Source organism: Cynocephalus volans, chromosome 2, assembly GCF_027409185.1.
Source record: "Cynocephalus volans isolate mCynVol1 chromosome 2, mCynVol1.pri, whole genome shotgun sequence".
In the NCBI taxonomy this organism is placed as follows: Eukaryota; Metazoa; Chordata; class Mammalia; order Dermoptera; family Cynocephalidae; genus Cynocephalus; species Cynocephalus volans.
In genome coordinates this window covers 190,088,638-190,106,983 of record NC_084461.1, presented here as the reverse complement: position 1 = coordinate 190,106,983, position 18,346 = coordinate 190,088,638, and the positions used below count along the sequence as shown (strand labels likewise).

The window sequence follows — 18,346 nt, the reverse complement described above, 5'->3', positions numbered from 1 at the left end:
AAATTCTATTCAGTTTTTCTAAGATTCCATCCTCTCTCACACATTTGGACATTTTAAAATTAATTTATATGGCCAATAGGTACATGAAAGAATGCTCAATATCACTAATCATCAGGGAAATGCTAATCAAAACCACACTGAGATATCATCTCACCCCAGTTAGACTGGGTGTTATGAAAGAGACAGAGAATAACAAATGCTGACAAGGATGCAGGGAAGGGGGATTTCTTCTACACTATTGGTAGGACAGTAAATTAGTACAGTCTTTATGGAAAATAGCATGGAGGTTTCTCAAACTGCAGATAGAATTACTATATAATCCCGCAATCCCACTGCTGTGTATATACCCAAAGGAATTGGAAATCTCCATGTGGAAGGGATACCTGCACCGCCATGTTTATTGCAGCTCTATTTACAGCCCCAAGATATTGAACTAACCTAAATGCCCATTGATAGACAACTGGATAAAGATAATGTGGTGTATATATATACACAATGGAATACAATTTAGCCACAAAAAAGAATGAAATTCTGCCATTTGCAGCAACATGGATGAACTTGGAGAAAATTATGTTACGTGAAATAAGCCTGGCACAGAGAGAGAAATACATGTTCTCACTCATAAGTAGGAGGGAGGGAGGGAGGGAAGGAAAGAAGGAAGGAAGGAAAGAAAGGAGGGAAGGAGGGAAGAGGATAGGCATACATTCTACCTTTTAACTTTCAGTATTCAGGAAGCCTCTAAGAGCCCTGAGACCCTGTGGAGTCATGAACTTCTCTGCTGTGATGTTCATATTTATAATCTGACAATTCCTCAGCATCTCGCCCTGTCATGTCTGAATAATATATTTACAATTTTATAAAAAGTAGATCTTACCTGGCCAGGGTCCTACCAGCCAACAACAGACTGTAGAGCATTCAAATGGTCAGCTTGTTCAAAGTTCATACTTGACAGATGAAGAAACTGAGGCACAGAGCAGGGAGAAGAATTTCCCTGGTTACCTGCTTAAGTGTTATCTGTGTTAAGTAAACCTTTAGAGTGTTCTGGGCCTGACGATATGATCATTTGGGTCCAAAAAAGCTGACTAAATTGTGCAAGTGCTCACGGTAAAAACACAGGGGAAGGCGAGGGTGCGGCTCACACCTCCATCTGACTTTGCCTGGTGCTTTACAGTTTATAAAGCTTTCCTGCACATCTCACTTGATCCTACCACCACCTGGTGAGGGAGGAAGGGCAAGGTTATCATACTCATTTTACAAATGAGATAGCCAGGGCTCAAGGAGGTGAAGAGAAGTGCCAAAGAGCACATTGACAGTGAGTTCCAAAGTCCCACCATGAAGAGGATAAAAATGTTTTAAATTGTGTGCACACAACTTTGTAGCCTGGCTGTTCATTTATTGAACCCAGCATCCAATCTGTCATGCATATTTAGAAAATGAGACCAATTAAAAACACAAAAGTTGCGAGCAAAAATACAGCCGTGAGTCAAAGCATTTTGCTGGGAAATCAGAATGACCTTGGATGAGGTGACAGGGACTGAGTGTTCAGCACATAACATCCCACAAGCTCTGTTCTGTTTAATGTCATCTTTTATTAATGGTAGCAGTTATTGAAATTAACATTTTCCTTATGTAAGAACTGTGTTCCCGGGCAAAATGCTGCTGAAACAGAGGCACAAGTCAATACAGTTGCTGAAATCCCACAAATTACCAACAAGAATTAATTGAGGGCTCTTCTAAGGAATATTTTCTATCCTTTTAACAAGTGTGAAATTTTTTTGGAAACATCATAAATTTTTTCTTGAGATGGGTGTGTGTTTTTTACTAACTTGGCTTTTTCTTTTTTTTTTAAGGTATGTAAAATATGTTCGTTCCTTTTTAAACCATCTCTCTTTAGGGGCAAGCCACCTTGATCAGAAAAATCGATAAAATATGTTTTGTAGAAAAATGAAAGTGTCATAAAGTACTCACTGTTCTTTATCACTGAAGGCAAAGAAAGAGGAGAAAGAAAAGAAATAAAGTTAGGTAAGAAATTTTATAACAATGGATACAAAAACCACATAGTTTGAGTTATGATGACCTACTATTCATTTTTAGTCATCATTATCTTATTTCAGCACATCTAAAACAAGGCTGTAGGGTTATAAAATCCACATCTTTGATTAAATCGACCAGTCAGTTTGGCTTATGAATTAACCAAGCTAATCATTTGTGTATTTGAATGATAATTCTTTTGGCACTGAAGAGAAATCATTTAATGAGAGCCTGATTACTATCATTCTTTGTTTCTATTATTTCAAACACTGGGGGATAAGGACCACATTAGTTAGAGCAACAAGCCCTGAACAGTAGAACTTGTAGTACCCCAGTTTGGGGATGCAAGTTCTTCCATTCCAGAAAGGAGACTGGCATCTCTGTTTACTAGGTGTGCAATCATAGGCAAGTCATATCCTCTCTTTGTGCCTCAGTTTCCACCTCCCATTTCTGGCAGTCTCTGGCTTGTAGACTTGAAAGCTAGATAGAAATATCAACTCTCAGAGATTGGCATTTCTCCCCAAGTACTCTCGGGATGGAGAACTGAACCACTGCCCCAACCAAGAAAGGAGCAGGTGCATTCATTTCTTTCAAATCCCCCTGTTAATTTCAAACACAATCTTTAGATCCAAGGAGGCTGAGAAAGGAAGATATCTGAAAATCACAAAAGCAGTAACTGTATCTGCCTAGCTAGCCAGCAGTTAATTAAGACTAGATTTCTTAATTTACTGAAGAAAGACATTAGAAGTGTCTGCCTTAGCACATCACCACTACAGCAGACTAGATAGCATGGGTGATGACTATAATTCACCCATTAGCATTTATTGGAAAATAATTTTGATATCTGAAGAAAACACAGTGACAATCGAGCCAGCTGGATGCATTCAGAATCCCAAGATGTTTCACGGGAGCCCAAGAAATTTTAGATAAAGCCCAGGGCTTTAATGGAACTGCATCCAGACTGTTTGAATAATTCTAATTTAATTTTAAGGCAAATTGTTTGGCTTCATATTGACTAAAGTAAACTCTAATGGATGGGATTTTAATTAACTGACATTTCTTAAATAAAATAAATATTTTACCCCATCCATCCTTCAGGCAACTGTTCATCAAACAGAGACATACTTTTAGGCTGATGAAATATTCTCTGCAAAATAAGTTTGGCTGCAGGAAGTCATCATAGGAGGGGCTTTGGAAACTAGAGTTTCTTATCAAAAAGGAAATCAACAGAGTTCAATAGTGTCTTCAAAACTGTAAAACTCATAGAACTGGAGGAAGTTTTAGGTAGAAGTAGTAAACAGGACTTTTGCTTGGGAGTATGTAAGTGGACTACATATTGAGAAAGACCCCTCACCAATATATATCAGGTCCTAGACAGATTAAAACAAACCTTTTTTTAAAATGCAGCTATGAGATTACTAGAAAGTAAGAAAATTCTCCAAGACCCTTTTCCCTTTCAAAACAAATAAACAAAATAGACTTCATCATAATAAAAAACTTTTTCTCCTCAAAAGACTCTTATGAAAAAGAAAAGGCAAGTTATAGGCTGGGAGAAAGCATTTGCAAAATATATATATATATCCAACAAAGGACTTTTATCTGTAACATTAAAGAAAACTTGTAAAACTTGATAACAAGAAGATGAATCACCTGATTTTAAAAATGGACAAAAGATCTGAACAGATAAGTCAACAAAGAGGTTATATGAATGTCAAAATTACATAAGATGTTTGACATCATTCCTCATTAGGCAAATGCAAATTAAAACCACAATAAAATGCACATACTAGAACAGTTAAAATTAAAAAGACTGATTATACCAAGTGCTGGTGAGGTGGTAGGGAAGCTGGAACTCTCATACACATGCACTTCTGGTGGAAACTTAATACAGCTAATTTGTAAAATAGTTTGGCAGTTTCTTAAAAAGTTAAACCAACACCTACCATATGACAGACACATTCCACTCCTAGGTAATTACCCAAGAGAAGTGAAAGCATATGACTATACAAAGTTTTACTTGTACAAGCCCCAAACTGGAAACAGCCCAAATGCCATCAATGCATGAATGCATGAACTGTTTGTGGTATCTTCACATAATGTATGCTATTCAGCAATAAACAGAAACAAACTATTGATATGCAAAACAATACGGTTGGGATCTCAAAATAGTCACACCTGAATAAAAGATAGATACCTCCCCCCCCCAAAAAAAGTACACAGTGCATGATTCCATTTATATACAATTCTAGGAAATGCAAACTAATTTACAGTTACAGAAAAAAGATTAGTGAGTATTAGGAATGGGTGGAAAGAGGGAGGGACAAGAGGGAAGGACTACAAAGCGGCACAAGGAAGTTTTGGGGACTGATGATTATGTTCATTATCTTGATTGTCGTGATAATTTCATGGTATACACCTGTTTAAAAATTATCAAATTCTATTTGAAATTACTTTCAATGTGTACTGTTGAAGGTATATTAATTATACCTTTATAAGGCGATTTTTCTTTTATTTTATTTTTATTAGAGCATAATTGATCATACATATTTTGGGGGGTACAGCATTGACTACCATCACCCAGAGGAGTGGAAATCATCATGTTAAAGGGATACCTGTACTCCCATGTTTTTTGCAGCTCTATTTACAATAGCCAAGAGTTGAGCTCCCTTTTTAAGAAGTGGAGAGCAGCTCTCAAGCTGAGAGCGTTAGGGAGGCTACCATGTATAGCTAGAATAGAATAACATCGTTTCCTTTAATTATTTATTTTTATGGTTACCTTTTTTCATAGAAAACATAAACTGATTATCTGCTTATATCCATGCATGACCTAAAATTTCCTTGTTAAAGTGTTTACATTTTGTGAGTCAATTTAGAGAAAACAATGATAGTGATGTTTCATAGATAAGGTAAAAAACTGTGAAGGTGATGTCCAAATAACCAAATTTAGGGAAACAGTGCTCTCCAAAAAGGAAAGACTTTTGTTAAAAAGCCTTTCCACTTTCCCTGTGCAAGCCACAACCATTAGCAAATAGTCACACCCTGACATTTATTACTTACACAAAAATAACCATATTCTCAACTGTTCTACCTAGCATTTAAACTCCGAAATTGGCTCTAAAATACTATCCAACATAAAATCCACAGTAGATCAGAGGTAAAGAAATTTAGAGGTCATCTATTCCAGGGCGACCAACAGGGATAGATGGGTAACATAAATGCCAAAAGCAGGCTAGGTATTGGAGACACAACGGAGAACACTGAGGACTGTGGAAAATTGGAAAGCTCTTGCTAGTCTAAAGATATCAGCTGCTACTCAGCTCCTGCTGAACTGTTCACATGGTAAAATTATGGTCCACTGTTGTCAGGTCTTTCACCACTTCAAGAGATGACAGAAATCTGGAACTATCTCCCAATTTCCACATAATCAGGACAACCCCCCCCCAAAAAAAACACCGCGATTCTACAAGTCAGAGTCAGCCCGTGACTCACCAGTGTGTAACCTCCAATCTAGTCCAACTTCCTTATTTGACTGATGAGGAAACTGAGGCCCAGAGAGGGAAAGAGATTCACCTAGTAGATTAGCTCCAGTCCAGAACTAGAACCCAAGTCTGGCTCTGGCCACCAGGCTAGTTCTCTTTCCATTCCACCAAGCCTCCTCTAACGTGGGGCATGGCGCTCAGCATTTAATCTTGTTCTTCCAACCTTGCAAAGCAGTCAAACCAGGGGAGAAACTTCCGTGACAAAACTCCCATTAAGTTCCTTTTCCCCCACCCCAGGGAAGTAAACTTGACTTCTTTGCTCACTATTCCTCTCTTCATTCAAGAGTAGCACTATTAGGACCTCACGGACCCAAAACAAGCCACTCCCAAGAAGACCCAGAGACTTACTTGGATTGAAGGGGCCGGTCACTGGGATACATCCACCGGTTAGAGCTGTTGCTGAACACGGTATCAGTCATGGTGGAGGTCTAGGGCTCCTGGAAAACATCGATCCAGAGAGGACATCGCCCGGTCATTCAGCTTGTTATTATTACTATTCTCTACTATTATTATTTTCTATTATTATTCCTATTATTATTCTATTATTATTCTTTACTGTTCTTATTCTTCTGATCCTTACTCTGTGCCATGCACACCAGGGGATACACAGAAGAAAGGAAACTTCCTCCAGACTTCCACTTTCCAGATGGGGAATCTTGGGCTCCAAGAGGGAAATGTCCCACTGGAAGTCACAGCCACCTACTGGCAACAAATGGAGCAAAGAGGAGAGCTCCCTCCTTAAACCCAGGTTTTTCCTATTCACTGTTGACACAAGGCCACACATCCAGCTGGGCATGGCTCAGAGTTTTTAACTCAAATCCAAAGTCTTTCACCTGAGCAGGTCATTTGACTCACCCTCAAGTCATCCCTGGACCTTTTTTTTTAATGCTCTACATCCAAGCCATCAGAAGATCCTACTGGTGTGATCTTCCAGATAGATTTAGAATCTGCCCCCCTGATTCCAGCCAGCTTTGCTATTATGCTGATCCAAACTACCACTAGCCTTGCCTGACTGACTGCAGTAGCCTTCTCCTGGTCTCCCTGCATCTATGCTTGCTCCATTTCAGTCTATGCTCCACACAGCAGCCAGGGAGATCTTGAAAAACATGTATCACAGCTTGTAAAAATAGCACCACCATGGTTAAACATCAAGTTACCCTATGACCCACCAATTCCACTCCTACATATCTACCCAAGAAAAATGAAAACATTTGTGCACACAGAAGCTCATATGCAAATGTTCACAGCAGCATTATTCATAATAGTCACAAAGTGGAAACAACCCAATATTCACCAACTGATGAATGGATAAACAATACCTGGTCATTAAAAGGAATGAAGTATCAATACATGCTACAACATGGATGAACCTCGAAAACACTGAGCTAAGTGAAAAATGCCAGTCACAAAAGGCCACATATTGCATGATTCCATTTATATGAAATGTCCAGAACAGGTAAATCTACAAGAGACAAAAAGCAGGTTAATGGTTGCCTAGGGCTAGAAGAGACTAAAGGGTACAAGGTTTCTTCTGGGGGGTAATGAAAATGTTCTAAAATGACTGTGTGATGAATGTACAACTCTGTGAATATGCTAAAAGCCACTGAATTGTCCACTTTGAATGGGTGAATAGGATATGTGAATTAGATTGCAATAAAGCTGAAAAAATGGTACCACCATTTTGGAAAACTGTTTGGCAGTGTCTGTTAAAACTAAACATTCATCTACGCTGTGCCCCAGGAATTCTACTCAGGTATATACCCAAGAAAAAACTGCTTATATTCCACGACTTGTATAGAATGTACATAGCAGCTTTATTCATAAGAGCTAAAAACTGGAAATTATCCAAACGCACATCAACAGAAGAGTAGATTTGGTCTATTTGTGCAGTGGAATACAGTGAGCAATCAAAGCTCATCATAAACTTAACAGCGTGGATGAATCTCACGGACATTATGCTTAGTGAAAGAAGCCAGGAACAAAGGAAAAGAAACAAGTTGACAGTATTTCCATGAAGATTAAGAACAGCCAAAGCTATCTGACACTGACAGAAATCAAAGCAAACCAATCACTAACTTTGGGGAGGGTATTGATAGGGAAGGGGCAGGAGGGGGCCTCCGTGGGGTGAAAATGTTCTGTATCTTGATCTGGGTGGTCACTAATCCGTTATATACATCTGCAAAAGCGATCAGGCTAAACATTTAAGATGTATGGACTTTATGTCCTTCCCTTCACCCAAAAAAAGTAAGTCAGCTCATGTCACTCTCTTGCTCAAAGATCTTCAATGGCTCCCTATCACTCCTAGAATAAAATCTAAACCCATTAGCACAGCTTGGTTCCCTGTGGCCTCCGTCTCTTTTTCTCCCACTCTTCTCATGCTCTCTTCCTTAGCCCCATGGGTCTTCCTGCTGCTTCCTCGAAAACACCAAACACACTCACACTTGCTCCTTCCTCTGCCTGGAACTTCCTGCATATGCTCAGCTCATTCTCCATTTGTTTAGTTCTGTTCTCATATGTCACTTCTTCAAAGAGCCCTCCCTGATCACTCAATTTCAAACAGCTCCTCCCCCCTCTGGTTCCCTTTACTCTGATTTATTTTTCTTCATAGCTCTTATCACTACCCAAATCTATAATTTGCTTATTTTTATATTTGGTTGTTTGCTTAGAGTTTGAATTCCCCTGCCAAAATGTAAGCTCCTTGCAGAACTTTTTCTGTTTTGTTCGCTGCTTAATTTCCAACGCCCAGCTGAGAGTCTGGCACAGAGAAGTTGCTCCATTAACATCTGCTGAATGCGTGTGTGTGTGTCCATCAACTAAGTCAGTCCAGCTGAACTTAGCCTGGCTATGTTCTCTCTGAATCTGGCCCCACCCCACCTTCGAAAGTCTTGCCAGAGAGTAAGGGTAAAGAGACTGTGGAGGTGGAAATTACACTAGTTATTTTAAAAACAAACAGAAACTGCATCAGTGTGTCCAGAGGGTGCTGATTTCCCTGCAAGTCTCCTTACAACATAGTCTTATTTTCTGTGATGCTGAATAGATAAGAAGTTGGGAGGCGGGACACAGAGCAAACTCCCTTTCCGATCCTGCAGCCTTTGGAACGATTAAATCTTTGTGTGGGGGAAGCCAGAGGCGGGGCCGCTAGTTGGACTCCTGGGGAAGAAGGCCCCTTACAGAAAAGCCATTTCATCTGCCCCCATGTGGTTAACATAATCTTCCCGGATTAATATGGAAACATTTCATTGTTTCCACTTTGAAAACAGAAAGAAAGGAGAGATGGCTCCTGTTGTGAAGGAAATGTGCTGAAAAAAAACTTAACTGTCTCATTATTGCCTGTGCCAAGGGCAGCTCAGTCTTCCTTGGGGCCCCTGGCCCCTGCTGGGTGCAGAGAGCCTCAGTCCCTGGGAATGAGTTTCCTGGGCTGCCCTAGGTCCGGACAGCCAACTCTGCAATTGAGATCAAATGCTTCACCTCCTGCTTTGCAGCAGAGAGGAAATGCTGCCATTGGAGGACCCTGGAATGCAGAGAGAGCTGGGGCAGGGGAGACACATGATGGATTTCCAGGAACTCTAATTTCCAAATCCTGTTGCCTTTGGGACAAAACCAGGCCTGCCCACCCTCTCCTGCACATGCACACACACACAAACCAGGAGTACGTTTCCCACGAAAATTTCACCTGCAAAGTTCAAACTCACCAGCTGACTGCCAGTGGAAACCACCCAGCTCCATCCCTCCAGGCCAGAATCCTCCCTAGACATCCCTGATTATTTCAGCTTAGCAACTCAGGGTTCTCAATGCACTGAATATCCCAGGATTAGACTCCTTGTCAAGTGCTCATGCCAGTCTACAGGCCTGGACCAGGAGAGGGAAATGTCTGAGCAGTCAAGGCTCTTTGAACAACTGGAGAAACACACCCAGGGAAAAGAGGTCCTGTGTCCGCAGGCAAATCTGGCAAGGGGTGGGGATGCAGGTGAGGGAGGGGACATAATAGACACTGGTGATGCCCCACCTGGATCCCTCTCACAGCTGCTGCACCATCCCCCAGCCTCTAGGGGTGTCAGCAACTAAGGGTTCTTAGCAGCACCATTTTCCAGAGAACTGCCCTCAGCCAGAAGAAGCTGCTTTGCCCAGAGACACCAGGGAGCAGCCCAAAGCCAATGACTAACTGATAAGGGGAGAGTATAAAAGCACAGCCCCCTTGTTTCAGGGAGGACAGCTCTGTGGTGCCATCATCTCCAGAGCTCCCTGTAGATCAGGCGGAGGCCAGACTTTGGCTGAAGTTACATCCTTGCCTAACATCCTCCATTGCCCTGTCCTGCTTCCCACAGAAAGTGTGGTTCTGATCCACAAGCTCATTACATCACCCTGGACAGTCACTTGGCCATTTTTTCTTTTTCTTTTCTTTCTTTTTTTGGTGCAAGGATTGGAAGCTTTATTCAGATAAGCAGCATCTGGGAGATGATCAGGCTAAAGCCATCTCACCTTCTGATACCTGATCTGGGGTTTATAAAGGAAAAGAAGAAGGATTATGGAGAAAGGGGATTCCAAGAGACTTAGTCAGGGGTGAGCAGGTGCTCTTAATCAGATGTCAGTGTCCCATAATGGACAGGGTTCTTGGCATAATGAAGGCTGTGGCTGATGGACTGATGAGTTTAGTGTCCCTGATGTTATCTCAGAGGCCAGAGTCATTATTTCCTGGGAGAAAACTCAAAGACAATAATCTCAGCCAAGCATCAATGGAACATTAAAATACCTGACTCAGACCTTTGACTAATGTGCATGCCTAATGCAGGCTTCTTTAAGCAACAGTATAGGTTAATAATCAGCTTGGCCTTTCTTTGGAATGCCTTTGTCCACAAAGTTGATTAGAAAAGCAGGAGAGACAAAAGGGATTCAGTTTTAATCTTAACCCTTAAGCATATAGAATCTAAGTGATGAGCATAAGGTGTAAAAAGAAAACTTCTAAGACAGGGTTCCTCTAGGGTCATGGTTTCATATCACAACAGTTTTGACCTTGTGCTCAGTCTTGTAATTCGGCTGCTGACCTCAAGGAGTTGATGATTATCGGCTTCTCAGAAAGTCCCTGGAGAGTCTGTAGGTCACAGGGTGACAGAGGCCATGATAGAGCCACCTGGAGCAGAGGACACGGAGCTGTGGGGATGGAGCCACTTAGCCATTTTATGATTTAACAGAACATGATCCTAAGACGTTCTCCTTCCTGCCTGCAGATGATACCTCATGGTCCAGCCAAGATCTCAGATTTGAGGGCGAGTTAACAGAAATGGAGAAGGTCCAGTGGTGAGCCTCTGACATTTTCAGACCACCCCCCCCCTTCCCATTGCCCACTACAGAGAAGCCATCACCACAGCAGATGGAGGCCTGAGGCTCAGGAAGGACCAGCAGAGGGAAGCCAACCATTGAAGCCAGAAGCAAAGATACAGATGCATGTCTTGCATAAATATCTTAGGTTTTGGGCTGGCCCATGGCTCACTCGGGAGAGTGCAGCGCTGGGAGCACGGAGGCTGCGAGTTTGGATCCTATATAGTGATGGCCGGTGCGCTCACTGGCTGAGCGTGGTGCTGACCACACCGTGCCGTGGATTGTGATCCCCTTACCGGTCAAAAAAAAAAAAAAAAATCTTAGGTTTCCAGCCCTAGGACCACTGAGCTCATGAGTTGAAGCACTGACTACAGTCCCTGACACACAGTAAGCATTTGTAAAATCGTAATTCCCTTTTCCTGCTTCTTCTATAGTTTATTCAGCAACAATGACTAACATTTCTTGAGTACCTGCTATATATCAAATTCCATACTTTCATTATTTGCTTTAGTCCTTACTATCCTACTCCAAGGTAGATGGTATATCCTTGTTTTACAGGTAAGAAAACTGAGGCTCAGAGTGGTTGAGTCTCAAAATCACACAGCTACCAAGTAGCAGAGCCAGGATTCAAACCCTGACTCTAAAGCCCATCTGCTTACTCATTACTCTGTTCATATCTGTTCATTTCTCCCTGGGCTTTTAGATTATTGAGTTCTGACGAGTGTTTGGGGGGTTGGTGACTGTCTAGTCCTGGCCCTCTGGCTCCTGGCTGCATTCGCACTTCTCAGCCTCAGAAATGAACAGAAACTTGCCCACCCAGCCTCTGTCAGGTGACTCTGAGAGATCATGCTTTGGCTAGGGCAGGGCCAAGGCCATGGCTTAAACCCAGTCCTGCAGCTGCAACTTCAGAAAGCATAAAATAACTGCTTCTCCTGGAAACCCAGAGGCTCTAACTCTTTTTCCTTAGCTGGGCACATATTCCTTACAGTCCTGGTACAAGCTCTAAGGAACAGTCTATGTTCAGTAACAAAAGCAAAAGCTATGAAAGGTCAAGTAAAAAGGGCTTACTATTGGGCCGAGCCCGTGGCGCACTCGGGAGAGTGCGGCGCTCAGAGCGCGGTGACGCTCCCGCGGCGGGTTCGGATCCTATATAGGAATGGCCGGTGCACTCACTGGCTGAGTGCCGGTCACGAAAAAGACAAAAAAAAAAAAAAGGGCTTACTATGTGCTGAGCACCTTTCAAGTTCTATCCTCACAGGAGCCTTATGAGGTAGCTGCTCTTCTTATCCTATTTTACAGGTGGGTAACTGAGTCATGGAGAGTTTACATGGGCTTCCCAAGGTCCTGCTTAAATTCCTTCAGTGAAGCAATCTAAGTGTCTAATAATAAGCCCCAGTTAGCTGGGTGATGATACATCCATATTGTGGAGTACTACACAGCTATAAAGAAGGACACTATGACAGATATGGATTGATCAAGATAAATTATCTAGTGAAGAGATCAGAGTATAGGACAGTGTTCCAGAATACCACCATCTGTGTGCACATGAGAAAGTAGAACATGTGCATGTGATTTTTGGTTGATACACATAAAATATCTCTACAAAGAACTCGTAAAAAACAGATAACATTGCCTGCCTCTGGGAGTGGAGCTGGGGAGCTGGGACTGAGATGGGGAGGAGACTTTTCAGGATCTACCCCTTTGTATTTGCAACCAGGGGGATGTGCTACCTATTCAAAAATAAATGAACATTTTTTTTTTTTTTACAAAATGTAATTTTAAAATAATAAAGCACTTCAATGGCTGTCTTTGCACAGAGGATAAGATTTAAGACCCTCCCCATGACCCTCTTTCTGTTGTTCTCCCTGTATTTCCAATCTGCTCCAGTCACACTGGCCTTTCTGCCTCCAGGCCTTTGCCTCTGCCATTCTCTCTGCCTTGACAGCATCTTCCTTCTTCTCTCACATGGCTCTGCTGGTCTCTGCTCAAATGTCATCTCCTCCAAGAAGTCTTCCCTGACCCACTGTCTAAGTTACTACCCGTCACCCTATTACTTACTCTCCTCCTGTTCATTTCTTTGTAATATTTATCACGATTTGCAATTATTATTCTTTTTTATTTGCTGTTTGTCTCTCTACCTGTTCTGTAAGATCCTTGAGAGCAGGGCCTGGAGCCATATTTGTTCAACAGGTGCACCTCCAGTGCATGCAGAGCCGAAACAGGATTCCATGTGTAGAAGGACCTCCAGCTTACAAGGGCCCATACTTGGCTTATTGCTCTCTGTTATCATCTTGGAAGCCTTAATTTTTGAACAAAGGGTCCCACATTTTCACTTTGCAGCCAGTCTGGAGGATGGTATATAGTAGGTGCTCAATAAATCTTCACATAGTTATAGAGCTGAGTGAATGCAGTGGACACTCAATAAATCTGCATGGAAGCGGTAGGCTTGCCTCCACAGCCTGATGCTAACCCTCGCACCACTCTGCATCTTAGACTGCCATGAAGACCCCATACTAACCCCAGAAAAATCAGATGTGAGGCCTTCCCTCCCCGGACCCCTTTGCATTTTGTTCTGCTTACTTCTCCCTTGCCTCCCTTCAGCATCGTTTGCTAAGGAACAATGGTTCAACCCCCCAAAATCTCCTAGGTCCTCTGCCAGTTGTACTTGAAGGAAGGAACAACTCAAATCCCACTTAGGTTCTGAGCTGCGGCAGGTGTATGAACATGACCCAGAGGAGCTGGGCTGGTAGAGGCACTGCAGAAACCCATGTTGTGAGCTGCAGCTGTCTGCATGGAGTTCAGTGCCACAGCTGGCCTCCCTGCCCCACTGTCTTGGAATTAAACCAGATGCTTTGCAGCAGAACCTGCAGCCACCAGCTTGTATGGTGCCAAACAGTTCCACCTCTCCATCTCTTTCCCTGCTCCTCCTCTCTTCCCCTGAGTCCAGCCCATCACTGCTTAATTAGGTATCTAAAAAAACTTACTCAGACTATCTGATGGGCTAGGAAATGCAGTTGCCCAAAAGACCTCAAACTGGGGGAAAGGGTAGTGTCCACGAACAGAATCCAGGCTGAAAATAAGTTTTGTTTGGCCCACACAGTATTCTTTAAAAGTAAACTTAAGCCAGTATCTTAGAAGCACAGTATTTAATTAAAAATGCAGATTGCCAGCTTCTCTTGGGAAATGGGATAAATTAAAAATATTTATAGGACATCTGCTAATATTATGTGCCAGACACTGTTCTAGGCACAGGGGATACAGCATTAAAACAAACAAGAAGACAAAAATTATTGTCCTCATGGAGCTTACCTTCTAGTGGGAAAGGCAGACAGTACACAAATCAGGTATAAAATGTGTTAGCTGGTGATGAGTGCTTTAGAGAAAAATAAAACAGGGAAGGGAGATTGGGAATTGGGAGGAAAGTTTAATTTTAAATAGGTGGCCAGAGGGGGCCTCACTGAGAGATGATATTTGAGCAAAGACCTGAAGGGGGTGATAGACTAAGCTATGTGGATATCTGGGGCAGAGAGAAAAGTCAGTGAAAGGTCCTGGGGTGGGCACGTGCTTGGTAAGTTGGAGAAACAGAAAGGAAGGCAGAGTGGCTGGAGTGGAGTGAGCAAGGGGGAGCTGAGATCAGAGCACTAGTGGGGCAAGGGGGTCAGGTCAGGAGGGCCCTGTAGGATTCCACTCTGAGTAATGCAGGAGACATGAGGCTCAGAACAGAATATATATAAAATAGAGGGGCACAGAATACAGTATATATAAGATATATTCTATTCTGTCTCAGTATGCATCCAGCTTTGACTCTTTGCCAGGCATTTAGGGTCCTACACACCCTTGCCAGGACAAGCACACTTGGGAGAGCAAAGAGAAGGGTGGTGGTCTCCTGCTTTGTCCGCCACACCTGCTGGGACTGAATGCCCCTCTGCTTGCCTGCCTGCCTTGCTCCTCTCTCAGTCCCACTGGGCCTAACACATTCAGTCACAACCAGGTGGTGCAGGCTGCTGCTGGCTTCTCCTTGTTCTGAGAGCCAGCTGGGACATCCCCAGCCTCCCCTGAATCTGGCCAAGGCTGGAATGATAAGGGCTTGGCTCCCTCCATGCTGAGCTGGTTGGTGCCAGAGACTAGGACAGAGACAGGTCTGAGAGGTGCTGGAGATGAAGGCAACTTTGTGTTCCTGGCCTTGAAACAAAACAAACTCACTATCCCTTCCACATGGTTTTTCCATTGCCATAGAGCAATAACAGATGGTTCCTACTGTGGGCTTCAAAGATTCCCACAGAACAGTCCCCATTTTACAGGTTTTATGGAGGGCACAGTGTCCACCTGCCAGTGCTCTGCACTTCTAAGCTGCATGGTCTTGGGCAGATACTTAACATCTGTGACCCTATTTTCTCATCAATAATATGAGGATGGTCATCACAACACTGCCCACCTCATCATAATGGCTACTTAAAGTGTGTCTGGCACTGGGCTAACTGCTTTCCATGGATGCTCTCATGTAATTTTCCCAATCACCCTTTAAAGAAGGTACTAATATTATCTCCATTTTGCATATGGAGATACTGAGGCTTAGATGAGTAAGTGATTTCCCCACTCAGCTGGTGATTGTCAGAGCTGGGATTTGTACCTACTACATCTGACACCAGACTCTGCATACTTAATCACTCTACCTTCTTAGGATTATTGTGAAGAATAAGGTATAAAGATGCAGGCAAGACAATCATCATGGTACTTAGAACGTAGTATGTGCTCAGTAAACACTAATTATTGTCACCACTATTATAATCACCATCACTGTTCTTTCTCTCCAGCAGCAAATGTGGGTCATAACTTACATGATGTAATTTGAAGGGTACTAAATGCCCCCGTGGCTTGCCACCATGGTCCAAATTCCCTCCAACAGCATTGCTCCCTAAAGGAGCATCTAGCCCACTATATCTCACCTAGGTCAAGAAATGGAGAGGTAAGCTCACTGCAGATGGGGTGGACTGATTGCAAAAACAGAAACTAAATAGCCTCATTTCTTCTTTTCCTGTATCCATGCCTCTTTCAGATCCAGAGCTGAAATCTATTTCTCCACCTTCTGAATCTGAGTTTGGCTATGAGACTTTCTGTAGCCACGGGACAAATGTGATACAATTGGAAACTTGAAAATGCTAGCACTTCAGAGCTTGGTCTCTTTAGCTGCTTTTGAAAACCTGCAATCACTGTATGAGAAGCCAGGCTAGCCTGCTGGAGGATGAGTGATCACATGAGCAAGCCCAGCCAAGGTCGTCCAACTCTGGCCTAGACCAGAATAACCACCAGCAGAACTCAACACAATCACCAACCTGAAGAATCACAAGATAAATAATAGTGTTATTCTAAGACACAAATTTGTGGGGTAGTTTGCTATGCAGCAAAAACTGGTGGAGCAGCCTTTTTGGTAGGACAATTGCCAGCCTTAGACCCCAAATCATGGAATCCAACCCCAGCTCTCCTCTTTGTTTTCTGTGTGACTCTGGCAAGTTTTAGATACTCTATGAGTACATAAAAATTCCTGTCCTTGTCATGCCTACCTCACAGGGTTGTTGGGAAGAGCTGATGAGTTAATACATGTGAAGGGACTTTGTAATCTAAAATGCTTGCCAAGAATCAGTCAGGGAGGACACTGTTAATGTTATTTGAGGGTAGGACCAGGGAGAACAAAGATCTAAATCCTGGGTGTTTGTTTAGGCCTGTGTGAGATATCTGAGCTACATATTTCTTGTTTTTGCCTATCAGCATTTATCTGGACTGCCTTTACTGGGGTAATGACACCCAGATTTTCTTTTGGGAAACCATCCCTCTCTCAGTACCAATCTGTGTGGCTCAGGTGGAGCTCACTCAGACCTGGTCCCTAGAGGTGGGTCAGTGATCCATGCCTGGCTGATCAGTATATTATATCCCATGGGCTACTGTGATTGGCTCAGGGATAGTTACATGACCTGATTTGAGCCAATGATCTCAGTTACATGACCTGATCTGCCCTAAGACTTTTGCTGGAACTATGTGGAAAGAAGCATTCTCTTTCCATTGAGATTGCTAAGCTGGTAGAACAGAAGCCTGTAACTGTTATTGATCACTTTTGCCACCACATGAGAAAAGCTTGCTAAAGGATGAAAGCAGAGCTGAGAGATGGGGAGAGAATGATTCCTGATGATGCTGTAGGAATGCTGGATCTAGCCATGCCTGAATCTATCATGGCTGTTTTGGCTACCATGAGCCAATATGTTCCTTTTTTTTTTTTTTTTTTTTATTCTTTTCATGTCAAATTTTAATTGAATTTTTGACATTGCAATCCTCTTGAGTTCTTTCTGTTTGTCTTTATGGTGAGACCAAGCTACCTTGGAGTAAACAGGAATCCAAATGGCAACCAGAATTGGCTGAGGCCTGGAGAAAAATACACCAGCCTTCAGCCACCCCTTCAGAGGTGCTGCCACCCAAGCTCCTTGGAGGACAGGAAATGTTTCTAAGGCATCCTCACCAAGGCCTGCTGAGACCCTGCACTGACAATTAAAATTCAGTGACAATAAACAACACTAATTAAAAGCAAAACTAAGTATTTAATAAGACAAATGAGGTGGCACCATTAAAAATCAGTACAAGAGAGCTGGCATTAATTAAAAACAAAGAATAATTTTTCCCTCCTCTAAAATGGCTGTCTGTGTTTCTAGAAAAGGCTTAGATTTTGTTTATGTACAAAATGCCATGGGAGCAGATGGATTGTGGAATTGGCTCTGCCTGGGGTGGGGGTGATAGTATCTTCCCAGAGAAGGAAAATTTGGGGCTGGGCCTTGAAGGATGAGCTGGAGTGTGCAACACGTAAAGGATGGAAGGGAAGATGGGGGAGCTGAGCGAATCAAGGCTCAGAGGCTGTGATGGACATGGAATATTTAGGGAATGGGAAAATTCATCGGATGGAGACTGGGGTGGTTGGAAGACAGAGAGAAAGGGAAAGAGGGCTGAATAGAGAGAGTGGGACCCAGAGGTGAACCCCTGTTTCTGTGGGTCAACAACGACAGTGCATAAAATCTTTAGCCCTCTCCATTCAGTCAACCCTAACTTCCATTTGAAGATCCAGAGGCTCTTAGCAGACCCGTCAGCAAGATGACCAAGGGTGTGAGTTTAGGGTCCAAGCCCATTCTGCCACTTATGAGCCATGGCAAGTTTATTCACCTTCCTACATCTCAGTTTCCTCATCTGTAGAGTGGGGACAAATAGGACCCATCTCAAAATGGAATTGTGAAGATTAAATGAGATGTTGTATGTGAAGTCCTTAATTCACATCCTGGCACAAAACACCCCCTTGTCAGATGGAAGCTATCGTTAATTTATTATTTATTAATAATAATCTCAGTTATGCTTTCCTAAAGAGATGGCAGCCTAGCTTTGGCTCTTGAATGAAATGTCTTAGGCTTCTTGAAACCAGAGTAAGT

At 42.7% G+C, this 18,346-nt stretch overlaps 1 protein-coding gene across 2 annotated transcripts in view; it reads right to left on the bottom strand.

Moving 5' to 3' along the window:
- RPH3A (rabphilin 3A) overlaps positions 1 to 5,989 on the bottom strand; it is a 72,582-nt gene extending 66,593 nt beyond the window's left edge. Inside the window, exons 1-2 of one of the 2 annotated variants that reach the window (XM_063087273.1) lie at positions 5,919 to 5,989; positions 1,969 to 1,980 (exon numbers count right to left, since the gene is read on the bottom strand). In XM_063087273.1, the coding sequence (XP_062943343.1) occupies positions 1,969 to 1,980; positions 5,919 to 5,989 (83 nt within the window). The remainder of the gene's footprint in view (positions 1 to 1,968; positions 1,981 to 5,918) is intronic. The other variant, XM_063087274.1, reaches the window with a different exon arrangement.
- Between the last annotated feature and the right edge of the window lie 12,357 nt (positions 5,990 to 18,346).